The sequence below is a fragment of the Sorex araneus genome, chromosome X, assembly GCF_027595985.1.
Source record: "Sorex araneus isolate mSorAra2 chromosome X, mSorAra2.pri, whole genome shotgun sequence".
Classification (NCBI taxonomy): Eukaryota; Metazoa; Chordata; class Mammalia; order Eulipotyphla; family Soricidae; genus Sorex; species Sorex araneus.
Window position 1 is genome coordinate 251,523,492 of NC_073313.1, and position 24,890 is coordinate 251,548,381.

Sequence of the window (24,890 nt, forward strand, 5' to 3'; positions counted from 1 at the left end):
TGTGCGCGTGCACGTGTGTGTCCCACCCCCACCTCCCCTGGTGATGCTGAAGAGCTCAAGGGCACTGTGGGGCACAGGACTGTCCCCAGGGCTGGGTCAAGGAACTGGGAAGGACGGAGCCGGAGGACTCTGAGCGCGCCTGGCACCCGGCCCGGCAGGAGGGGAGGGAGGGAGGGGACAGGGGTGGGGGGGCAGGGCGGCCTGCCAGTGATGGACTCTGGCCATCTGCTGTTGGATACGCTTTATGGAGCACTGCACAGCAGCACATGCAACCGTGAGACACAGCAGCTGGGAGGCGGGAAGGGCAGCCGACAGGGTGGAGAAGGCCCAGCTCCAGCAGGAGGCCTGGGTGCGGGTGACAGCGCTGGAACCCGAAAGCTCCGGGCAGTCCATGGTGCTCAATTCCCGGGGTCATGGGCTCCCAAGTTCCGTGGCCCGAGTGCTGGTGGATGCTGGCCACCCTGACCCCCTCCAAAACCAGTCCTTGCTCGGGCTCGGTGCTGCGACCAGGCGAGGTCGGGCTCCCATCCATCCTCCTCCCCCTCCTGGGCGGGGGCCGGCAACTGGAGCAGGGAGGGTGCAAGCAGTCAACCCTCGGGGCCGGTCGGGGGCGCGTCCGGGGCGCGAGGGCCGGGCTCCTCCAGCTGCACGTCGTGGAGGTGCACGGTGGGGGTGCTGGGGTCCTTTCCCACGCCCTGGCTCGGGTCGGCCTGGTCGGGGTGGTGGCGGCGCACGTGCTTGACCACCTGGAACTTCTGCTTGGCCTTGTAGCTGCAGAGGCGGCAGAAGAAGGGGTGGCGGTCGGTGTGCGTGAGCGCGTGGTGACGCAGGCCGGCGGCCCAGCGGAAGGCGCGGCGGCACACGTTGCACACGTAGGGCCGCGCCTCGCTGTGCTTGCGCAGGTGCGTGCGCAGCAGGAAGCGCGTCTTGAAGGCCTTGCCGCACTGCTCGCACATGAAGGCGCGCGCGTCCCGGTGCCGCGTCTCCTGGTGCACGCGCAGCGCGTCGGCGCGGTTGGTGCAGTACTCGCACTCGGGACACCGGTACGGCTTCAGTCCTGCGGGGCAGAGCCAGCCGGGGGCAGGGCGGTGAGCGCGGGACGCGGTGGACACCAGCTGTAGGTGCCGACGGTTCCCGCTGTGGCTTTTTTTCTTTTGCTTTTTGCTTTTTGGGTCACACCCAGCAATGCACAGGGGTCACTCCTGGCTCATGCACTCAGGAATCACCCCTGGCGGTGCTCAGGGGACCATATGAGATGCTGGGATTTGAATACGGGTCGGCCGCGTGCAAGGCAAATGCCCTCCTCACTGTGCTATCACTCCAGCCCCCCCCCCTTTTTTTTGGAGTAGAGTGAGCACCCGGTTTTGCTCAGAGGGGTTACTCCTGGCGGTGCTCGGGGGATCATATGGGATGGCGAGGATAGAACACGGGCTGGCTGCATGCAAGGCAAACACCCTACCCGCTGCCCATTTTGGGGGCTCTGTGGCTGCTGACAACCCATGTAGGACAACCCTTGAAGGACACGCCCAGAAAACAGGGTTTCCACGTGGGAGATTTCCACGCTGACTGGTAAAGGGGTGCTCCTGGGGCCTGGGGATCTGCCTCGATTGAACTCATTTGGTGTGAGAAAAAAATGCTTCAGAGGGGTGTGGGTGGGAGGAGGGAAGAGTGGTGAGGTTCTGGGATGGGAGGGGGCTGGGCTTTTCCCTCTTCCTGGGGTGCTACAGGCACTAGTCCCAAGCACCCCAGCCTGAATGAGAAACTGTGGGTAGGGGTTTCCAGGTTGCCCTGCCTCAGGGGCACCTGTTGGAGTTGGGGCCCGCCTGTGGCCCCACCCATGGAAAGGACCGTTTCCCACGTGCCTGCTGGGGGGCTTCCGGTCCACCCCCCCCCAGGCTGATGGGTACTTAGGGTTCTAGAAAGCTACTCTGGCCCTGCTGGGCACTCCTGGTCTTACCCTGCAACTATCTGAGCAAGGCCAGGCCAGCCCCAAGGCTGGGAGGGCAGTGAGGGTGCAGGCGTGGGGGGGCTTCCAGCAACTCACCCGTGTGCTTGGTCATGTGGTACTTAAGCTGGTTGACCCACTTGCACTTGTAGCCGCAGTCCGGGCACAGGTACTTCCGCTCTTCCTTGTGGATCCTCATGTGGTACTGGAAGAGGGAAAGGGGCGGGCACTGGGTGGGGGACGGGGCAGCAGAGCAGCTCCGGGAGGGGCCGCCTCCCTCTGCCCTGTGTAGTCGCTGTTCCTGTGACGGACACGGGCTCCAGGCTGCCCTCAGCCCCTCCCCCCAGCAGCTCAGGTCTGCCACTCTGCCCAAGCCCCAGTGCACGGCTCTGTCATCCACGGGACAGGAAACAGTCAAAGTGACTCCACTAGCTGGGGAAGGTGGGAGGCACACACAGTTACGGACGGCATCTGTGTCTAGGCTGCCTCAGCCCTCCCAGCCATGACCCCGTGCCACCTCAGAAATTCTGAGCCTCCCTGGGGTCACACAAATCACTGATTGAAATGAATCATCATTTCTGGTGTTTTTTTTTTTTTCTTTTTGGGTCACACCCAGCATTGCATTGCACAGGGGTTACTCTTGGCTTTGCACTCAGGAATTACTCCTGGCGGTGCTCAGGGGACCATATGGGATGCTGGGAATCGAACCTGGGTTGGCTGAGTGCAAGGCAAATGCCTTACCTGCTGTGCTATTGCTCCAGCCCCTCTGGGTGTTTTTTTTTTTGGGGGGGGAGGGGATACCCACTGGTTCTCAAGGGATACTTCTGGCTCTGTGTGCAGGGGAGCAAACTGAGGTTAGCCCCGTGCAAGATCACTGCATCACTGTCCCTGTAGCACTGTCATCCTGTTGCTCATTCATTCGCTCGAGTGGGCACCAGTAATTTCTCCATTGTGAGACTTGTTGTTAGTGTTTTTTGGGATATCAAATATGCCACAGGTAGCTTGCCAGGCTCTGCCGTGCAGGCAGGATACTCTTGGTAGCTTGCTGGGCTCTCCGAGAGGGACAAAAGAATGGAACCCAGGTTGGCCACATGCAAGGCAAATGCCCTACCCCCTGTGCTATTGCTCCAGCCAAAATAAGCGTCTTAATTCCTATGAATTTCCACACCCTGGGGCTGGAGCGACAGTACAGTGGGGTAGAGCTTTGCCTTGCATGCAGCCGACCCAGGTTTGATTCCCAGTATTCCATATAGTACCCCGAGCACCACCAGGAGTAATTACTGAGTGCAGAGCCAGGAGTAACCCCTGTGCACTGATGGGTGTGACCCAAAACGCCAGAAAAAAAGGGGGGAAAAAAAGAAGTGAGCTCTTTTGGGGCTGGAGCAATAGCACAGCATGTAGGGCATTTGCCTTGCATGTGGCTGACCTGGGTTCGATTCCCAGCATCCCATATGGTCCCTGAACACAGCTAGGAGTAATTCCTGAGTGAAGAGCCAGGAGTAACCCCTGTGCATCGCCAGGTGTGACCCAAAAACAAAAACAAAACAAAAGTTTCCACATCCGCGGGGGGGGGGGGGGGGGGGGCAGGGTGCTTGCCTTGGACACAGCTGACCTGGGTTCCATCCCTGATTCCATCCCTGACATCCCATATGGTGCCCTGAGCCCCACCAGGAGTCATCCCTGTATGCAGAGCCAGGAATAAGCCCCAAGCACCGCCGGGAATGGCCCCCAAACAAAAACTCTGTCCCTATAAATATAAAACCATATTCGTGTAAGGCACATGCTTTGCACCGGACCCCCTGGGTTGGACTTGTAGCCTCCCTTGTGGTTCCCCAGACAGCCGAGGGGTCAGCCCTGAGCAGCGCTGCGTGCCGGGCAAAGACACAACTTCGGGATGTGTTCTCCCCTCCCCCACCACACACACGAAACGGGACTCCAGGTGTTTCCTGGCGTCCGGCCGCGGGCACTGGGGGACCCTCTGCCCTGTGGCTGGTGTACCTTGAGGCGCGAGGGGTCGGCGCAGGCGTAGGGACAGAGGTGGCAGCGGTAGGGCTTCTCGCCGGTGTGGATGCGGCTGTGCCAGGTGATCTTCTGGCGGTTCTTGGTGCTGTAGGCGCAGTCGGTGCACTTGTAGAGCCTGGTGCCGCCGTGGCCCTTCACGTGGTGGTCGAGAACCAGCTGGTGGCGGCAGGCGAAGTCACAGAAGGGGCAGCGCCGGGACGGCGGCTCCCCGTCGCCGTCCCCCTCGTGCCGCTCCAGGTAATGCTTCACCAGGCCCCCGCGCTCGCGGGCCGCGAAGTCGCAGACACCGCAGCGGTGGCTGAAGTGCTGCTGCCGCCGGTGCGCCTCGAGCGCGGGCCGGCTGGGGAAGGCCGCCTGGCAGGCGGCGCACTCGAGCTGCCGCGGGTGCTGCTTGCGGGTGTGGCCCCGCAGGCTGGCGGGGCTGGGGCACTGCACCCCGCAGCGTGCGCAGTGCAGCGGGCCCTCGTGCGCCCCGGCGGCGTTGGCGTCGGCGTCGGCGGGGGGCTCTGGGTGCCGGCGCAGCGCGTGCTGCTTGAGCGCCGTCTCGGAGCTGAACTGCGCCTCGCACTGGGGGCAGGCGAAGGCCGGCGTACCGCGGTGGCAGCTGTTGACGTGGCGCGTGATGTCATGCCGCAGGTAGCCGCTGTAGTCGCACAGCGGGCAGAAGTGGGTGGGGGTCTTGTCGTGCACGCGCAGGCGGTGCAGGCGCAGCTTGGAGTTGGTGCCGAAGGTCTGCGGGCAGGAGCTGCAGGGGATGCGGCCCACGCCCGTGTGCCGCGACTGGTGCGCCTCCAGGCGGTAGCGGCGCGTGGTGGAGAAGTCGCAGAAGGGGCACTGGTGCGGCTTCACGCCCTCGTGCTTGACGCGCCGGTGCTGCTGCAGGCAGCGGCTCTGCTTGCAGGTGAAGCCGCAGTCGGCGCACTGCAGCGGGGGGCGGGGGCCGCGGGCCGGGGGCGCGGCAGCCGGGTGCCTCCGCCGCTGGTGGAGCCGCAGCGCCGCGGCGCCGGGGGCGGTGAAAGGGCAGAGGTCGCAGCGGAGAGGCTCGCCCGCCGGCCCCTGCAGGGGACAGCCCCGCGCCTGGTGCGTCCTCAGGGCCCGCTCCTGCTGGCAGCTGAAGGGGCAGGTGGGGCAGGAGAAGCGCGCCCCCTTGGGCTTGGGCTGGCCCTCGGGGTCCCACGGGGAGCCGGCCGGCGGGTGGGCGGCCCCCCGCTTGGCGCGCCCCCCGCGGCAGCCCTCGGCCACGTGCGAGGTGATGGAGGAGAGCCGGGAGCAGAGGAAGGGGCAGGCGGCGCAGCGGAACTTGCCTTGCTCGAAGTGGAACTTCTCGGGGGTCTCCGGGGGCGAGGAGGGGGGCTCCAAGGCAGGGTCCGGGGGCGGGGCGAGGGGTGCCGCCGTTTCCTCGGGCTCCTCTGGGGGAAGGGCTGGGGAGGGGTCTCGGGGGGCCCCCGGCTCGTCCTCCGCGGGTGCGGGAGGGGCCGTCCCACCGCCCGCAGCGGCCAGGACCGGCCCCTTGCTCTTGCCCTGCACCACGGGGCACTTCTTCAGCAGGTGGGTGCTGAGGCCGCGCTGCTGCTTGAAGCTGGCGCCACACTCGGGGCACAAGAGGGGTGCGCGGCGGCCTGGGCACGCAGCCCGGGCGTGCAGGCTCAGGGCTTTCTCCCGGCGGGCGACAAAGGGGCAGTGTGGGCAGCGGAAGGCCGGGGCCTCGTCCTGGACCACCACCATCTGCACGCGGCCCTCCAGCACCAGCGTCTCGGCCTGCTCCTTGTCCCGCCGCCGCAGCGCCCGGAGCAGGGACTCCGCCTCGGGGGGCTGGGCCAGGGGCCCCGTCTCTGACGGGGGCGCCGCCTCCAAGGCTCCCACCCAGGGGTCAGGGGGCTCCTCGGAGGCAGGTGCCCGTCCGGGGCTCTCGGGGGCTGGCTGGGCCCCTAGGGGCTCCTGCTCCGTCCCCAGGTCCGGGGGCAGCGGTGGCGGTGGCGGCGGGGTGGCACTTTCCGCGGGACCCTCGGGCCCTTCCAGCGGCCCCAGCTCCATGGGGTCCGTTTCTGCAAGCGCTTCCAGCGGGGGCTCAGCCACGGCTTCCAGCTCCACGTCCAGCGCCTCCAGGTGGAGCGTGCAGCCCCCCTCATCCACCTCAGCTGCTGGGCAGGGGCTGCCCTGGGCCTCGGGCTCGTCCCGGCGGCCCGCGCTGTCCTCCCTGATCTCGGGCAGCGGTGACTCCAGGCCGGGGTGCTCCTGGGTCCCGGGGTCGCCAGCGGGCCCCTCTGGCGGGGTGCCCGGTGGTTGGGAGTCTGGGGCCGGGCTGGGGCACTGCTTGGAAGCGGCGGCGCCCACCTCCTGGCCCGCACAGCGGAGCTGCCAGACCTGGTCGCCCGGCACGTAGCCGTGCGCCTTGCGCTTGTGCAGGAAGAGCGTGGTGCTGCTGAAGCTGCGGTAGTCGCAGAGCGCGCAACGGAACTCGCGCAGCCGCGTGTGCTTGCAGTTCTCGTGGCTCAGCAGCGCCTGCTTGTGCCGGCTCTGGTAGCTGCAGTAGCGGCACGGGTAGAGCTGCGCAGGCGCGCCCGGGTGGTGCTGGGAAGCCATGTGCTTCTGCAGCTCGTACTTGCGCTTGCACGCGAAGGCGCACACCTCGCACATGAGCGACTTGCCCTGGTGCCGCAGCTTGTGGCTGCTCAGCTGGTCGGCCCGGTGGCAGCGGTAGGGGCACTGGTTGCACTGGTACCTGACGGGGAAGAAGCAGAGGCACAAAGTCATCACTCAGTTTGCTTGTCTGGTTTGGTTTGGGGGTGTGTGGGGGGCGGGATGTGGGGGGCACCTGGGGCTCAGGGATTAGTCCTGGCTGTGCTCCAGGGAACCATATGTGGTGCCATAGTACAGCGGGCAGAGTGCGGGCCTTGCGCTTGGCTGACCCAGGTTCCATCTCAGGCATCCCATATGGTCCCCCGAGCTCTGCCAGGAGTAATCCCAGAGCCAGGAACCCAGGTGGGCCATGTACAAGGCTCAGTCTGCTGCGCTCTCTCTCTGGCCCTACAACTCTAGGGGGTTTAGTCTGTTTGTTTTGGGGCCACACCTGGCTATGCTCAGGGCTTACTCCTGGCAGGGGTTAGGGGACATAACAGGTGCCCGGGGACAGAACCCAGGTCAGCTGCATGCAAGGCAACCACCCTATAAGCTGATGTATCTCTCCTGCCCCACAACTGTTTGTGTGTTTTTTTTAATTTCTTCAGATTTGGGGGGCTATACCAGGTGATATATATCATATATCATATATTTATATATATATATATGCTCTTGCCTCATATATATATATATATATATATATATATATATATATATATATATATATATATATATATATATATATATACCTCACTGGGAACAACTGTAAAGGTGATTTCTAGGCTGCCCCAAAAGTCTCCATCCCTCTCGGAGAGCCCAGGAAGCTACCAGAAGTATCCCGCCCACACGGCAGAGCCTGGCAAGCTACCTGTGGCGTATTCAATATGCCAAAAACAGTAACAATGATGATCCTCATTCCCCTGACCCTGAAAGAGCCCCCAGTACACCATCAGGCTACACTAGCACTCGACAGGGATGAATGGAAACATTACTGGCACCTGCTTGAGCAAATCAATGAACAACAGGATGACAGTGATACAGTGCTACCTGGCGATGCTCAGGGGGTCACTCCTGGTTCTGCATTTAGGAATTACTCCCAGCAGTAGTTGGGGGGAGACCCCATATGGCATGTTGGTAATCGAACCCTGGGGGTGAGGCGTGTGCCAGGCAAGCGTCCTGCCCACTGTATTACTCTTCGGCCCACAATTCTAGTGGTTTTGCTGAGCCCCAGGGCCAGTCTCTCCATGCAGCTGGGTAGCCGCGTCACCTGCCTTCATGGTCCCATCTCTGTAACAGGCATCTCCACGCACCGTGGAGAGGCGGAAGGCACAGAACCCAGCCCCTCCTGAGCATCACAGGGACCGTGAGGGCAGAGAGGGCCTCCAGGGCCTGCTTCTAACTCCGCCTCCACGCTGCTCCCGAAAGGGCAGGTGTCCTGGCTGTCACCCACTGAACACTTGTTTTGTTTTTTTTTTGGGTCATACCCGGCTATGCACAGGGGTCACTCCTGGCTCTGCACTCAGGAATTACCTCTGGCAGTGCTCAGGGACCATATGGGATGCTGGGAATCAAACCTGGGTCAGCTGCGTGCAAGGCAAACGCCCTACCCGCTGTGCTATTGCTCCAGCCCCCGCACAGGGCACTTGTAAGCAGCCGGCCTGGCCACGGCATGCAACAGGACTGGAACCTTCTTCCCTTTTCCCCACAGGGGTCTGAATGATCCAGAGAACATTCTCTTCTCCCGGATCCTGGGCCGGCTGTGCCCACAGACCGGAAGAGCTGCCTGGGGCTGGGAGTGGCCAGCTCTGGGGTCTCTGGAACTCAAGTGACGCCTTCTCCAGGCCTATCCTCCTGGCCACTCTCCTTCCCTCGCCCCAACAGCGCCCGCCCCGCAGATGGGGCCACCGCCCCCGTCCATGAGGCCGAGCCGACGGGAGGGAGTCTGGGGTCGAGGACGCACCTGAGGTCGCCGGCGTGCTTGCGCATGTGCACGCTGAGGTAGTGCTTCCACTTGGTGACGTAGCCGCACTCCGTGCACATGTAGTCCTTGGTGTCCGAGTGTGTCAGCATGTGCTTGGGCAGGTAGCTCACGTCCCGGCACGTGAAGTCGCACAGCTCACACTTGTGAGGCTTCTCACCTTCCGGTGTGGCGGGGATGAGAGAGGGGAGAAGGCGCGGGTCAAGGGCGGGATGGAGGGGTGCCCCTGCCACCCGCCTTCCAACCTGCCAAGCGCCCTGAGGTGCCGAGGGCCACGCTGCAGGGGGGGTCACATCTGTCTCAGACAACTCCCCCAGTGAAGGCAGCAAGTGAAGGCTGAGCTTTCGAGATGACCCAGAGAGGCCACGTCCTGTTTGGGGATGGCAGCCAGCAGGGCTGGGGCAGCCAGAACACCTGCCTGCCGCGCCTGCAAGCCGGCCTTTGGAGCCTCCTTCTAGCCCCTTTAAAGCCCACGCTGGGCCAGAGTGGTAGTACTGCGGGGAGGGCGTTTGCCTTGCATGTGGCCGACCCAGTTCGATCCCCAGCATCCTATATGGTCCCCCGAGCACCGCCGGGAGTAATCCCTGAGCATTGCTGCATGTGACCCAAAAAAAGCCATAAATAAATGAATAAATAAAATCCACGGTAAGGGCTGGAGCGATAGGACAATGGGGAGGGCGCCTGCCTTGCATGCGGCTGACCTGGGCTCCATCCCCAGCATCCCACAGGTCCCTCTGATCTCTGTCAGGAATAATTCCTGAGTGCAGGGCCTGAGCAAGCCCTAAGCATCGCCAGGTGTGGCCCCCAAACAAAAACAAAATACAATCCACACTTGAGGGCATGAGAGGTGATAGTATAGCAGGCAGGGCAGTTGCCTTGCATGTGGCCAACCTGGTTTTGGTCCCTGGGGTCCCATAGGTTTCCCCTGAGTGTGCCAGGGGTAATCCCTATGCACACAGCCAGGAATAAACTTTGGGTATGGCCCCCAAACAAACAGATCCAGCTTGCTAATGCAAAAGGCCAATTGATGCACTTAAGAGGAGAGAGAGAGAGAAAAAAATCAATACAGGCCAGTGGTTACGCCACATTTGCAGAGAGAGAGAGAGAGAGAGAGAGAGAGAGAGAGAGAGAGAGAGAGAGAGCTCCCTGAGCACCTGCTAAACATGCCGCTTCTCTCGGCATCCAGACAGCCGGCCCCAGGAGGCACACGGCAAGAAAGCCCATCTGCAGAGGAGGAAACAGGCTTAGGGGAATCGAAGCGCTCCTAAGGGGTGGTTCAAATTCCAAGTTTCCGGGGCTGGCGTGATCCTCCAGGGGGAAGACGCTGTGTCTAGCTCGTGGCTGCAGCCGTGACTCTGGTCTGAATACCGGCCCTGTGTATGATCTCCCTCGTACCACCAGGCGGGGGCCCCAGGCACCACCAGCTGAGCTGTCCCCACCAAAAAAAGTCCCAGTTTATGACCACGTGACCACATGTGCACTGGCAGGTCATTCAACACCTCCGTCCGTCTCCCTGTCCCCAAAGGGCGAGCCACAAATGAAAACACTGGCCCTGCACGGCCGGCAAGAGGAGGACAGCCTGGCACAGTGCTCAGCGTGCCTGGCGCGAGCTCAGGGGCAAGTGTCCACGGCCGTGGCCAGGCCCTGACCCTCAGGTTGGGTGCTGGTCCGAAAGCTCAGACTTCAGGGCCCATCCCAGCTGTGTAGCCCAGAAACAGACCGTTCAGAATTTTCAAAAATTACTCTCTTTTGTTTGTCTGTTTCTGGGACACACTTGGCAGTGCTCAGGGCTTACTCCTGGCTCTGCACTCAGGGAGCAGGCTCAGGGGACCCTCTGAAGTGCTAGGGATTGAACCCAGGTCAGCTGAATGCAAAGCAAGCACCGACTCACTGTTTCTACAGCCCCTGGAAACAGACCATTTATTTGTTGGTTTTTCAGGTCATACCCAGAAATTCCTCTGGGGTTCCTCTTGTCTCTGTGCTCAGGAATCACTCCTGGAAGTGCTCAGGGATTTACCTGTTGGGCCGCACACAAAGCAAGTGCCCTACCTGCTATACTATCTCTCCAGCGTCATGGAAACACCATTTAAACCTTGTCCTTCTTCCTCTCTCTCCCTCCCTCCCTCCCTCCCTCCCTCCCTCCCTCCTTCCTTCCTTCCTTCCTTCCTTCCTTCCTTCCTTCCTTCCTTCCTTCCTTCCTTCCCTCCTCCCTCCCTCCCTCTTTCTTTCTTTTTTATTGAATCGCCATGAGATACAGTTACAAAGCTTTCATGATTGAGTTTCAATCATACAATGTCATTTCTTGTTTTTTTTTTTTTTTGCTTTTGAGCCACACCCGGCAGTGCTCAGGGCTTCTTCTTGACTCTGTGCTCAGGGACCCCTCCTCGTGGGGCTCAAGGGATGTTATGGGGTGTCGGGGATCAAACCCCCGCTGCACTATCTGTCTGGCCCTAAACCCTGTCATCGGGTACAAAAGCAGGCCTGGCCCTTCGCGGGCTGAGTGGCGCTCTGGCCCAAGGCTCCCTTGTCACCCCCCCACCCCCCCAGAGGTTGGACTGAGCTAAAGGAATACCAGAGGGGCCGAGAGGGCCTGGCAGAGCCCACTGCCCTGGGCCCCCGCCCCCACCGCGCCCGCGTGGGCACTCACCTGTGTGCAGCAGCATGTGGCGGATGAGCACCCTCTTGTGGGCCGTGGCAAAGCTGCACTCGGAGCACTGGTGGATCTTCTCATGCGCGTGCATCTTGCCCACGTGGTCCTGGTAGGCCACGGGGTTGAAGGTGGCGAAGGCGCAGAAGGGGCAGCGCAGCTCCTGGCTGCCCGCGTGGCCCTGCTTCTTGTGCTTGCGGAACAGGTGCTTGTTGGAGCAGGCGAAGTCGCAGTGCGGGCAGTGGAAGGCGTAGTGGCTCCGGTGGTGGGCCTCCATGGCCTCGGCCGTGGCGAAGAGCAGCGGGCAGGCGTGGTGGCGGCACTCCACGGCCCGCGCGCCGTGCGCCTCCCGCAGGTGGCGCACCAGGGCCCGGCGGTCGGGCGCGGCGTAGCGGCAGCCGGCCTGCAGGCAGCCCAGGGCCGGGGGCGCGGCGGCCGCGGCGGCCGCGTGGCCCTTGAGGTGCTCCTTGAGGGCCTGGCTGAGGCGGAACTCGGCGCGGCACACGGGGCAGGCGTAGGTGTCTGAGTAGAGGTTGCTGCTGCCCTCGTGCATGCTGGCCATGTGGCGGTGCAGCGCGTTGCGCTCCACGGCGCGGTAGTGGCACAGCGGGCAGCCGTGCGCCTTCTGGCCCCGCTCGCGCAGCAGGTGCGTGCGCAGCTTGCTCTTGCTGGTGAAGAACTTCTGGCAGTTGGGGCACTGCAGGCTGGGGTCCGGGAAGTGCAGGTGCAGGTGCTCGGCCAGGTGCGTCCGCTTCTTAAAGCAGCGCTTGCACTCGGGGCACATGTGCGTCTTGAAGAGCGGCTCGGGCCCCGGGGCCGCGCCCCCTGGGGGCGGGAGGGGAGGGCGGGGTGAGGGAGGCGCCGCCTCCTTGTTTTCTTCTGGTGTTGGGGGGGGCTCCCACCTGGCTGTGCTCAGGCATCGCTCTGAGGGCTCCCCGGGAGGCCAGATGGGGTGCTGGGGAATCGAACCCGGGCCAGCGGCGTGCAAGGCAAATGCCTTAGCCCTCTGTCCTGCCCCTCTTCCGCCTCTCTACCCGGGAGACCAGGCAATACTGTCCCCTGGGGCCCAAGGGGTATTCTAGCCCTATCCTGGCTTGTACGTGGCTGACCCGGGTTCAATCCCCAGCACCGCAGAGTTCCCTGAACCCCGCCAGGAGTGAGCCCTGGGCACAGAGCTGGGAGTCGGCCCTGAGCCCCACCAGGAGGCCCCACCCTCGGGTCATGGTGACGCCTCCTCAGTGGGGACCCCCAACATCACCAGGAGTCGAGAGACGCGGGTGGCCGGTTTGTTGGGTTTTCCCTAACCCCTTGATCCACCGATACTCCCAGGCCCCGTCCCTGGGTGGTTTAAAAGACCGATCTGGGGGGCTGGAGCAATGGCACAGTGGGTAGGGCATTTGCTTTGCACGCGGCCGACCCAGGTTCGATTCCCAGCATCCCATGTGGTCCTCTGAGCACTGCCAGGAGTAGTTCCTGAGTGCAGAGTCAGGAGTAACCCCTGTGCATCGCCGGGTGTGACCCAAAAAGCAAAAAATTAAAAAAAAAAAAAAAAGACCGATCTGGATGGAGGAGTCATCCTCTTTGGGGGCTCAAGCTGCTCCTGCTCCTGCTCGGGGACTAGCCCCAAATTGGTCCCAGGGGACCAAGCACTCCCAGGGAGAGACCCAGGACACCCTCGGCACATGGGCGCCAGCCTTCCGAGCATCCCCGCCCTGGAGGCTTTTGTTTGTTTGGGGGCCATACCTGGCTCTAACGGTGAGCAGGGCTTACTCCTTCCTGGCTCTGTGCTCAGGGATCATTCCTGAAGGCTCAGGGGACCATGGGAGGGGCTGTGAATCCCAACGGGACGCCCTCGCGCAAGGCAAGCGCCCTCCCCCCTGGGCTAGCGCTCCAGGCCCGGGGAGGGTGTACCTGGGCCGGCAGAGGGACCAGGAAGACAAGGGACCCCCCTGGGAGTGAGGGAAGGGGAGGAGGGGAGGCACCCCCACATGCCTCCACTGGCTGGCTCAGCCCTGCACCAGTCACTGCTATATTTTTTTTTCTTTTTTTTTTTGCTTTTTGGGTCACACCTGGCGATGCACAAGGGTTACTCCTGGCTCTGCACTCAGGAATTACTCCTGGCGGTGCTCAGGAGACCATATGGGATGCTGGGATTTGAACCCGGGTTGGCCGCATACAAGGCAAACGCCCTACCCGCTATGCTATCGCTCCAGCCCCCCACTGCTATTTTTTTTGTCTGTTTGTTTTGGAGCCACACCTGGTGATGCTCAGGGGTGACTCCTGATTCTGCAGTCAGGGACATCTCTCCTGGTGGTGCTCAGAGACCATCCCTGGCGCTGGGGGATTGAACCTGCGTGGGCCACATGCAAGGCAAACACTGGCCGCTGTACTATGGCTCTGGCCCCTCTGCCATTGCTGTTTTGCCAGCTTGTGTGTTTCTGGGCCACGCCTAGTGGCACTCAGGGTCTCCGCTGTTCCCCACCCCCCCCAGCAGTGTCAGGGGCCATGCAATGCTGGGAGGTCGAGTGCAGGACTCGCACCTGCAACACGCAAGCTGAGGCCCCACGACCTCTCACCCTTACCTTTAACCCTAGATTCTTTTTTCTTTTTTTTGGGTCACACCCGGCGATGCACAGGGGTTACTCCTGGCTCTGCACTCAGGAATTACTCCTGGCGGTGCTCAGGGGACCATATGGGATGCTGGGATTCAAACCCGGGTCGGCCGCGTGCAAGGCAAACGCCCTACCCGCTGTGCTATCGCTCCAGCCCCCTCTAACCCTAGATTCTTAAACTGCAGCTGGTCGCCCCCAGGTGGGGCGTGGGTATGAGGGCCGTGAAAGCTGCAGAAACAGTGAGTATCTCTGACTGTGCACCAACCCAAACGTCACTCCCAGCCGAAGTTGCGTTGGTGACCCCCAAGGTATGCAGGTGGTCCAAGCCCCCGCTGCACTGTTTTGTCTGTTTTTGTTTTGGGGTCACACCTGGTGATGCTCAGGGGTTACTCCTGGGCTCTGTGCTCAGAAATTACTCCTGTGGGTGCTCAGGGGACCATATGGGGATGCTGGGGATCGAACCAGGGTTGGCTGGGTACAAGGCAAGTGCTCTACCTGCTGTACTAACACTCCGGGCCTTGCCTCCTGCTGTATTTCTTGGGGGGACGGATGGCGAGTGGAGAAAGTTCGAGAAGCCCCAGCTCACGAGGGCTGGGACAACAGCACGGATGTCTCCTGGCCCCCTAAGTGTCCCCACGCACCCTCGTACCCTTGCGGCTAGAAAACAAGGGTTCAGGAAACCACAGCAGCCAAACTTCAGGCTCGGAACCACCAGGGAGACAGGCCGGTGCTTAGCAACCAGCCGGGCCACCCCTGACCCCCAGGAGTCTTGAGTCTCGGCCCACTCACCCTTTTCCGTCACCCGCGTCAGGGCAGAACCCCAAGAGCAGAGGGTGAGAACCAGCACTCAGCGCAGCAGGGCTGGCCTTGTGGGGGGCTCAGCTCCGACGGCCCCCCGAGGGCAGGCCCGGGGCTGGAGGTGCTTACCTTCCGCGGGCTGAGCCTCCTGGCCGCCCTCCGGGGCCGGCGGGGTGTCCTTCTGGGGGCTGGTCTCCTCCTCCTTCTCTGCATCGTCCTCCATGGAGGTCTCCGGCCCCGGAAGGGGCAGGCCCGAGTGCTCTGGAGGTGAAGGCGTGACTCCTCCTGGAGACACAGGGAACTCAGGGGCGTGCCTGGGACTCTCCTCCCCCGGGCCCCGGGGGCTGGCCAAGTCCGAGCTTCTGACTGTGCTTTTACGGGAAGGCCCGGGATGGTGCTCTAAGGCACTGCATTTGCCCGGCAAGTGTGAGACCCTGGGTTTCATCCCCAGCATCATAAAAAAAACAAAAGAAAACAAAACAGAAAATAACCCGGGGCTGGAGGGATAGCACAGCGGGGAGGGCGCTTGCCTTATATGCACACAACCTGGGTACGATCCCAGCATCCCAGATGGCCACTGCGGATGTGGTCCCAAAACAAACAAACAAGGTCACCGGAGTTGGCATCCGGAGCTCAGAGGCACCAATGAGCAGACAGCTCTGGGGCCCTGTGCTGCCGGCTGGCGGCTCTGACCAGGGGGCCTGATTCTGACCACCAAAGGCTCTGCTGGGCCAGAAAGCTCAAAAGATGAGGCTCGGGTTTCATCTCTGGGACCACATGACCCTCCTGACTACATCCCTGTCCTCCAAGAACTGCCAGGGGTGGCCAAAACCACCAGGGGAAAACAAACAAACAAACAAAAAAACAGTAGAAGAAACTTTGGTACACCTACACAATGGAATACTATGCAACTGTTAGAAAAGATCAAGTCACCAAATCTGCATGTAAGTGGATGGACATGGAGAGTATCATGCTAGGTGAAATGAGTCAGAAAGAGAGGGGCAGACATAGAAGGACTGCACTCATCTGTGGAATGTAAAGTAATGTAATAGGAGACTAATATCTAAAGATAATAGAGATAAGGGCCAGGAGGATCTCGCCATGGCTTGGAAGCCGGCCTCACATGCTGGGGGAGAAGGCAGATGGAATAGAGAAGGGACCACTAAGTAAATGATGGTTGGAGGGATCGCTCGGGATGGGAGATGTGTGCTGAAAGTAGACTAAGCACCAAACATGATGGCCTCTCAGTATCTGTATTGCAAACCATGATGCCCAAAAGTAGAGAGAGAGAAAGAAGGAAGGTGTCTGCCACAGAGGCAGGGGTGAGAGGGGTAGGGGGTGGAGGAGGGATACTGGAAACACTTTGATGGTGGAGAATGGGCACTGGTGGAGGGATGGGTGCTCCATCACTGCATGACTGAAACATAATCAGGAAAGTCTGTAAGTCTGTAACTATCTCACGGTGATTCAATAGAGAGAAAGAAAGAAAGAAAGAAAGAAAGAAAGAAAGAAAGAAAGAAAGAAAGAAAGAAAGAAAGAAAGAAAGAAAGAAAGAAAGAAAGAAAGAAAGAAAGAAAGAAAGAAAGAAAGAAAGAGAGAAAGAAAGAAAGAAAGAGAGAGAAAGAGAGAGAAAGAAAGAGAGAGAAAGAAAAAGAGAGAGAAAGAAAGAAAAAGAAAGAGAAAGAAAGAAAAAGAGAGAAAGGCAGAAAAGAAAGAAGGAAGGAAGGAAAGAAAGAAAGAAAGAAAGAAAGAAAGAAAGAAAGAAAGAAAGAAAGAAAGAAAGAAAGAAAAGAAAGAAGGAAAGAAAGAACCAGAAAAGAGAAAAAAAACCCACAGTAGAATGCTCTATAGGGTTGGCCTACCCAGCGACTCAGGATCCACTCGGTCCCTTCAAACCCACCCCTGCTCTCCCTAGACAGAGGGCATGCGAGAGGACGCCTCCACCAGGCAGGTGGCCCAGTGTGCTCACACAGTGTCCCCTCTTTTTCCTCCTTTATTTATTTATTTATTTTTTTGGCCACACCCAGCGATGTTCAGGGCTGACTCCTGGCTCTGTGTGGAGGGACCCCTCCTCCTGGGGGTGCTTGTTGGGGGGGAACCACATGGGGTGCTGAGGATGGAATCCGAGTCAACGGAGTGCAAGGCTGTTCTCTCGGCTTCCCGCTTCCAGGTTTTCTAGATGGCCCCCGACCCCACCCCCCAGCTTCCAGGAACTGTCCTTCTTGAGCAATGCCCTGCTTTCCCTTGGGCCAGGCCGCCCTGGCAGGGGGCACAACCGCCGCCGCAGTGCCACACGCCCCCAGTGGCACGCCAGGCAGGCCCCTGTCCCGCGGGGCCCCGCGTCACCCACCTGGCACGGCGGGTCCTCCGGGCGGCGCGGCCCCGTGGCTGCGCTGGTGCTGCCGGAAGAGCTTGACGTTGGAGCCCGCGAAGCTGCAGAGGCGGCAGTGGAAAGGGTAGTGGGCCTGCCGGTGGCGCTCCATGCCCTGCTGGCTGGCGAAGAGCAGCGGGCAGCCCCGGAAGGCGCAGGGCACGGGCACGGCGCCGTGCGCCTGTCTCAGGTGCTGCTGCAGCGCCCGGCGCGCCGCCGCGGCGAAGGCGCAGCCCGGCTCCGGGCAGGGGAAGGTGTCGGGCGCGCCGCGGTGGGCCTTGAAGTGGCTCTTCAGGGCCTGGGGCTGGGCAAACTCCTGGCCGCACACGGGGCAGGGCAGGGGGCCGTCGGTGGCGGCGGGGTTCTGGCTCTGCGCGGGGCTGGGCTCCGCCGGGCTCGGGCCGGGCCGCGGGAGGGGTTCGGGGCACTGATGCAGGGCCAGCAGTGCCGGCTCCGAGAAGCTCCGCTCACAGTGCTCGCAGAAGTACACCTCCACCACCTTCACCAGCACACCTGCGGGGCAGAGGGGTGAGAATCAGACGGAACGCCATGGGGTGGGGGGGGAGAGGGGGGAGTATGTGCCGGGGAATGTGGGACCACCGTGAGAGACACAGACTTGAATTCCGGTGCGGGAACTGGACTGTCATCGACCTGAACTATAAGCCCTTGTAAGAACCTAAGAGCTGGACCGTAAGCCCCCGGCAGTCTGGGGGCCCCACGGGCAACTCTCAGTCCACTGGGTGGGCAATTCATTTCTTTTCCTTTTTTTTGGGGGGGTCACACCTGGTGATGCACAGGGGTTACTCCTGGCTCATGCACTCAGGAATTACCCCTGGAGGTGCTCCCTGGACCATATGGGACGATGGGAATCGAACCTGGGTCAGCTGCATGCAAGGCAAACGCTCTACCCGCTGTGCTATTGCTCCAGCCCGGGTGGGCAATTTAGTGCAAGGGCCTGAGGATATAGTGCTGGGGGGGGGTCCTGCGGTGACAGGGAGACCAGGGCCAGCTGGCCTGCACTAGTGCTGACTGGAGTCCCAGGAGATGCGGGCATCGAACCTACAGCAGGTACACGTGAGGATTTGCCGGCACCTGTGTTTGGAGAGCTGCGCCTTTTACTTTTGGGTTCTGGGCCACACCCGGCGGTGCTCGGGGCTTCCTCCTGGCTCTGTGCTCAGGGACCACTCCTGGCGGGGCCGGTGGGGCCTTGTGTGCAGAACTGGGGATCGAACAAAGGATGTCCACGTGCAAGGCAAGTTCTCTACTTGCGGCCCCATTTTTCTTTTTGGCGCCAAGAACAGAAATGCCCACATGATCAGATCAGTCCCAGGTGCTAGCCTAAAACTTGGCATAAACTAGGTGTGGAGGGGCCAGAGCAATAGTGCCATGCGTCAGGTGTCTGCCTTGCGGGGTTGGGTCCCCGGCATTCCATCTGGTTCCCTAGCACCGCCAGGAGTAATTCTTTAGTACAGAACCAGGAATAACCACTGTACATCGCCAGGTGTGGCCCAAAGAGTAAACTAAAATAGGTGCTGAGTTGCTGAGTAGATATTTGCTAAATGAATGCTAATAAGCGGTAACCACATCCAGAAAGCATTAAACCGAAAGGCAAGCTATGTTGTTTTTTTTTCTCGGCTTTTTTTGGGTCACACCTGGCAATGCACAGGGGCCACTCCTGGCTCTGCACTCAGGAATTACCCCTGGCGGTGCTCAGGGGACCATATGGGATGTTGGGAATCGAACCCGGGTCGGCCGCGTGCAAGGCAAACGCCCTACCCACTGTGTTATCTCTCCAGCCCAAGGCAAGCTATGTTACCCACACTCAGGAGAGTAAGACGAGGTGGACGGGAAGTAACGGGGGCATTGGCAGGGCCCTGGGTCCAGGGGTGGCGTAGAGGCATGGTCTAGCTACGCGTACCCAAACCGCAGAGGCAAGAATGACCCTAAACCGCCACAAACCAGGCTTAACCATGGGCCTGCCAAAGAGGCCTCTGGGGAGGGTCCCTGGGGTCCCTGGCGTAGAACAGTGCTGGGATATCGTCGGCCTAACACTCAATTAGGAATACTTTGATTGTTTTGTTTGTTTGTTTTGCTTTTTGGCAATGCACAGGGGTTACTCCTGGCTCTGCACTCAGGAATTACCCCTGGTGGTGCTCAGGGGATCATATGGGATGCTGGGAATCGAACCCGGGTCGGCCGTGTGCAAGGCAAATGCCCTACCCGCTGTGCTATCGCTCCAGCCCCCTCAATTAGGAATACTCTGAAAAATCACAGTGTTTTAATTGAAAAAAAGAACAAACGCAAAACCCAGCTTCGGCGATGTGCTTGAATGAGGCCCTGGGCGGGGGGGGGAGGAGGAGGGGGAGAGGGAGAGGGAGATGAGGGAGAGAGAGAGACACTTAGCTATGACTTGGTATTACTTTTCTATTCGGTAAAGAGAGTTTCCGAGACACAGCAGTCACGAAGGGAGACCATCCTTTCTGGGAAAAGTCGAATCACAGAGGGCCGGAGAGAAGGCAGTGAGTAAGGTGCTGGCCTATGCAGATCTAAATCCCCAGCTCCCCAGCCTTGGCCAGGGTCACTCCTGAGCACAGAGCTCAGGAATAACCCCTGAGCACCACCCAATGTGACCCCCAAACAGAAACAGGCAAATCCCAGTCTTCCGTGTACTTGTGTCTGAAGGAGCAGGCAAGACAGCACATGGAGGCCAAGGTTGGCAAACAATAAAAAACTAAAAAAACAAAACTAGAAATAGAAGAATTACCCCCAAATGAGGGGCCACTGGGGCCGGAAAGATAGTTCAGTGGATAGGGCATTTACCTTGCACATTCAACCCCTGACATCCCATATGGTCCCCCGAACCTGCCAGAAGTGATTCCTGAGTGCAGAGCCAGGAGGTATCCCGGAGCTGGGTATGGCCACCAAACAAAAAGAAAAACGAGGGGCTTTAGATAAGAGTGAAATCTGTGTCTAAGTGCAGAAATTTTTCTCCTAGCCTAAACGCTCTACTTCCACAAGGCAAGGTCTTGGGGGGGTCAAGCCTATCACATGCAAGAAAGTGGTGGTGTGAAAGTTTGTGAGTCTGTAACTGTATCTCACGGTGATTAATTTAAAAATTTTTTTAAAAAAAGGGGCTGGAGTGATAGCACAGCGGGTAGGGCATTTGTCTTGCACAAGGCTGACCCGGGTTCAATTCCCAGCATCCCATAGGGTCCCCCGAGCCCCGCCAGGAGTGATTCCTGAGTGCAGAGTCAGGAGTGACCCCTGTGCATCGCCAGGTGTGACCCAAAAAGCCAAAAAAAGAAAAAAAGAAAGAAAGTGGTGGTGGTGATGTGTGTGTGTGTGGGGGGGAGGGAAGCGGGGGGGAAGAGTCACCAGGTTACCTCTGCAAAGCTGCCCCACCCAGAGTGGGCCTTCTGTCCAATCCCCGCTACAGGTGGGGTGGGGGGAGGGGAGCGTGGTAGGGGCAGGGGAGAGTGGCAGGGAGGTGCCCCAAGGACACGAGTGAAGGAAGGTCTCCACTTGACCATGGCCACACACACACACACACACACACACACACACACACACACACACACACACACGAGCCGCCCTGGCAGGGAGGCGCTGCCCAGTCCGCCCAGCAGGCTGTGTCCCTCCTTGCCAGCTGCCACTCGTGCTCCCCTCCTGCTCAGCAGAGGACAATATAAAAACAGCATCAAAACAGACGCCCCCAGGGCCAGTGCTCTCGGCCTCTTGATGCAGAAGGGTCCAAACCGACCCAGCCCAGAGCTCAGGGCGGCCCACCCCCACTGGCCTGTGAGCATCCGGCGTGGGTGGTACCTGGGCTCTCTCCGGGGGCACCTGGAGACAGGTTTCCGGCCACCGCTTCCACGATGATCTCCATGTTCCCCGGGTCCTCCTCTGTGGCCGTGGCCTCCACCAGCAGGCAGCCTGGGTCAGCGGTGGGGGGCGCGGGGTTCTCCGAAGGACAGCCGCTCTCAGCGGGCTCCAGGAGCCCCCGAGTGGAGAGGGGTGGGGGGATCAGCAGCAGCTCCGGGTAGAGGCCATCCAGGTCCCCCGTGCTGCCAGCTGGCTGCTGCGCGTCCAGAACTGCATTGGCCATTGCCCCGCACGTGGATGCCGTGGCCGCTGAGGCGCTGAGGAGCCAATCAGAAGAGAAAGGGAACCACATGCTTGAGCATCTGCTTTGCCGTGAGGGATGTTTCCGGGCCCGACCCTGAGCACACACCGCCCTTCCCTCCAGCACCTAAGCATCGGGCCGGAAGTTGCCCCTGAGCGCCACTGGGGGTGGCCTCAAAGTAAGGGCGAACAACAATGCTACCAAGGGTGGACATTAGAAGAGAGCCCACAAAGTCTGACCAATAGATTCACGGTTATAGGTTATGTTGCTGGGAGCTAAGTGACCGTGGTCAAATTGTGACCAGCTTTCATCAGAGTGGTCACTTGTGTTCCATACAAAGTTTCCTGATCACCACACTTTTTTTTTTTTTTTTTTTGCTTTTTGGGTCACACCTGGCGATGCACAGGGGTCACTCCTGGCTCATGCACTCAGGAACTACTCCTGGCGGTGCTCAGGGGACCATATGGGATGCTGGGATTCGAACCCAGATTGGCTGCGTGCAAGGCAAACGCCCTACCCGCTGTGCTATCGCTCCAGCCCTCACCACACTATTTTTAAGGAAAAAATGCTCAGACTCCCTGGGGCTGGAGCGATAGCACAGCGGGTAGGGCGTTTGCCTTGCACGCAGCCAATCTGGGTTCAAATCCCAGCATCCCATATGGTCCCCTGAGCACCGCCAGGAGTAATTCCTGAGTGCAGAGCCAGGAGTAACTCATGTGCATGTCCGGGTGTGACCCAAAAAGCAAAAAAAAAAAAATTGTCAGACCCAACTTGTTTAGTTTTTGGTTTTGGGGCCATGCCCAGCAGTACTCAGGGCTTACTCCTGGCTCTGCGCTCAGTAATCTCTCCTGGCAAACTCAGGTGACCATACAGGATGCCAGGGATCAAACCCAGGTCAACCACGTGCAAGGTAGCAAGCACCCTACCCCTTTTCGATCTCCCCAGCTGCCCCCCTTTCTGTTTGCTTTGGGGACACACCTGGCAATGCTTAAGGGTTACTCCTGACTCTGCACTCAGGGATCATTCCTGGCTGTGGTTGGGCACCCCACTTTCTTCTTTTTTGCAAAAAAAACTTGGCATAAACTTTGTGCGACAATAATGCACGGAAATGCAGTGAGCAAGTAGTCCGGTCTTGGAATCTTTTTTTTTTTTTTTTTTTTTTTTTTTGCTTTTTGGGTCACACCTGGCGATTCACAGGGGTTACTCCTGGCTCTGCGCTCAGGAATTACCCCTGGCCATGCTCAGGGGACCATATGGGATGCTGGGATTTGAACCTGGGTCGGCTGCGTGCAAGGCAAACGCCCTACCCGCTGTGCTATCTCTCCAGCCCCTTGGAATCTTTTTTTCCACTCTTCAAATAAACTCCCAGCCTCCCACAAGCGAGCAAGGCACAATCTCTACTGCTGAGCTATATCCTGGACCCTGTTTCAAAACTCTTTCCTTTTTTTTGCGGGGGGGGGGGGGAGCCACACTCTGTAATGTTCAGGGCTTACTCCTGTTTTGGTGCTCAGGGATGCTTGGGAGACTCCTGGGCAGTGCTGGGATCGAACCAGGGTCTATGCTATGGAAGGCAAGTGTCTTCATCCCTGTAGCCATCTCTCTGGGCCCTTCTCAGTATCCTTATTATTTTTTTTTTTGGGTCACACCCAGCAATGCACAGGGGTTACTCCTGGTTCTACACTCAGGAATTACCCCTGGCGGTGCTCAGGGGACCATATGGGATGCTGGGATTCGAACCTGGGTCAGCCTGGGTCGGCCGCATGCAAGGCAAGCGCCCTACCCGCTGTGCTATTGCTCCAGCCCCAGTATCCTTATTTTTTTTTTCTTTTTGGGTCACACCCAGCGATGCTCAGGGGTTACTCCTGGCTTTGCACTCAGGAATTACTCCTGGCAGTGCTTGGGGGACCATATGGGATGCCGGGGATCGAACCCGGGTCGGCCGCGTGCAAGGCAAATGCCCTACCCGCTGTGCTATCGCTCCGGCCCCTCAGTATCCTTATTTGCAACAAAACTGGGTGGGGAGAGGGATCTGGAAGGTTCTGCCCCTCTGGATATAATGTCCCTTCATGCGGACTTAAGTCTCTTCCAGGCTGACCTCTCCAGACCCATCTTTCTCCTCTGAAGCCATCCTACTAGTCATCTGTCACTTTCTCATTTTCAAGCTGAGAGAATTGTTCGCCAGCTGGGGAGGTGGAGCAAAAGGCTAGTGTGCGTGTTTGGCATGCAGGAGCCCTGAGTCGATCCCCAGCCCCATCCAAACCCCCAGGACTTCCGGGAGGAAACCCCAAACATGGAGCTGAGTAGGCCTTGAGTACCCACTGTGTGTGACCCCAAACCCTAAAATAGGGGCATCTCTTTCCTGTGCTTCCAGCCTTCACAAATACCTCTGGCATCCCCATCCCCTTCCCCCAGTCGGCTAACCAACACCCGAAGGTCCACCAATCCGCCTAACTGCCAACCCTCTGTCTAAGCATCACTGCCATTGGGTGACCTTCCTGACGCTCACTGACTTCCTCTTCTGTCTGGGTCCTAACGGCCGCATCCCACTGGCCTGCTGCGTCCCCATCGGCCTCCCTCCTCCCCAGGTGGAGTATATGGGCACTGACATTTGGCTGGACTCACACTGACAATTTATGCAAGTCACACCAGCAGAGTTGCAGACACAGCGGATGCATGGAAGCAGAAGAGGGGTTCCCCCCCACCCCGTCCCCGAGCTCCTGAAACTTCAAACCCCTGGACTCCGCACCCCCAAAGCACTGAGAGCTGAACGTTCCGTGATTGGCACGTCCTGTGACACCCAGGGGAAACCGGTTGTGTGCAGTCACTAGGAAGACCAACAGGGAATGGCTTGGGGAAGGACCAAAAGCTGAGAAGTACTGTGGGCATCTGGGTGTGAGAATGCAGGAAGGGCCCTTCCAGGGTGACAGGCTGGCTCTGGGCAGGGCTGTCACTCTCGAGCCTAGCAAAGTGACAATCGCTGCTGGGGGAGGGGGTGCCGGGGTGGGAGGAGGGCATTTCCAGCTCATCCGGGTCCACCTCCACGGGGGCATCCTGGAGGCTGCGCAATAGTCCAGCCCAAGGGTCCGCAGACCTCCAGCAGCTGGACGAAGGGGTGCGCCGGTGACAGATGGAGCCGGGATTTGGAAAGGAGCTCAGCTTTGGGGCTGAGGCGTGGAGGGAGACAAAGGAGAAGTGAGAAGCCGCGGAGGAAGTGCGGGGAACTCCGCACCCGGGTTTCCACTGGCCTGCGGGAGCTGACCCCGCGCGTGGCCTCCTTAGTCACGGTGGCCTCAGCTGTCCCCTCTGCAAAGCGGAGATAGTGACAGCGTCCACGCCGCTGCGCGGGCGGGCCGGCCGTTCGCTGCTAGCCCGCACGGCTTGGACAGAGCACAGTCGGGACTGCGGTCCTGAGCCGAGGCAGCGGGGACCCCTCGGACGGGGTCCCGAGTCAGGATGCGTTGCGGGGGAGCCCCGCACCTGCAGTGATGCGCCGGGGCCCCACTCCTCGGCGTGTGCGTGCTCTCTGGGCACCTCCTCCGAGGGTTCTCACGGGCGCAGCTCCGCTCTCTCTCAGCGGCTCGAGAACTTTCGCCTCTGAGCTCCCCTCCCCCTCACTCCCCTCCCAGTGCCCGCCCGCAGCGGCTCACTCACCTCCCGGGCCCGGGTCGGCTGCAGCCGCATCTCTATGGTCGACCGACAGCTGGAGAGGCCTCCCGGGACGCGCTTTGTGCGCCCCGCCCCCGGCCCAGCCGCCTCTAGGACGGCCTTCTTGGTA

The 24,890-nt window shown here is 60.0% G+C and overlaps 1 protein-coding gene across 2 annotated transcripts; it reads right to left on the bottom strand.

Moving 5' to 3' along the window:
- Positions 1-226: 226 nt before the first annotated feature.
- On the bottom strand, positions 227-24,882 carry ZNF142 (zinc finger protein 142). 2 transcript variants are annotated; one of them, XM_055123164.1, is made up of 9 exons: positions 24,767-24,882; positions 20,815-21,131; positions 16,972-17,505; positions 14,751-14,903; positions 11,212-12,036; positions 8,547-8,724; positions 3,944-6,689; positions 2,045-2,150; positions 227-1,057 (listed from the first exon to the last, which is right to left on the bottom strand). In XM_055123164.1, exons 2-9 carry the CDS (start codon positions 21,095-21,097, stop codon positions 588-590), a joined length of 5,295 nt encoding a protein of 1,764 aa, XP_054979139.1. In that variant the 5' UTR covers positions 21,098-21,131; positions 24,767-24,882; the 3' UTR covers positions 227-587. The 2 variants fall into 2 exon arrangements, with proteins under 2 accessions (XP_054979139.1, XP_054979138.1); XM_055123163.1 differs by having other exon boundaries at positions 14,751-14,906; positions 24,767-24,881.
- Between the last annotated feature and the right edge of the window lie 8 nt (positions 24,883-24,890).

Bases quoted from the DNA above. Each gene is read 5' to 3' on its own strand.
- ZNF142 (XM_055123163.1), bottom strand. From the start codon at position 21,097: ATGGCCAATGCAGTTCTGGACGCGCAGCAGCCAGCTGGCAGCACGGGG. The intron at 12,037-14,750 runs GTAAGCACCTCC...TCCCGCCCCCAG, and splicing joins GGAGGCTCAGCCCGCGGAAG to GGGGCGCGGCCCCGGGGCCC. The intron at 6,690-8,546 runs GTGCGTCCTCGA...CTTCCCCGTCAG, and splicing joins AAGCACGCCGGCGACCTCAG to GTACCAGTGCAACCAGTGCC.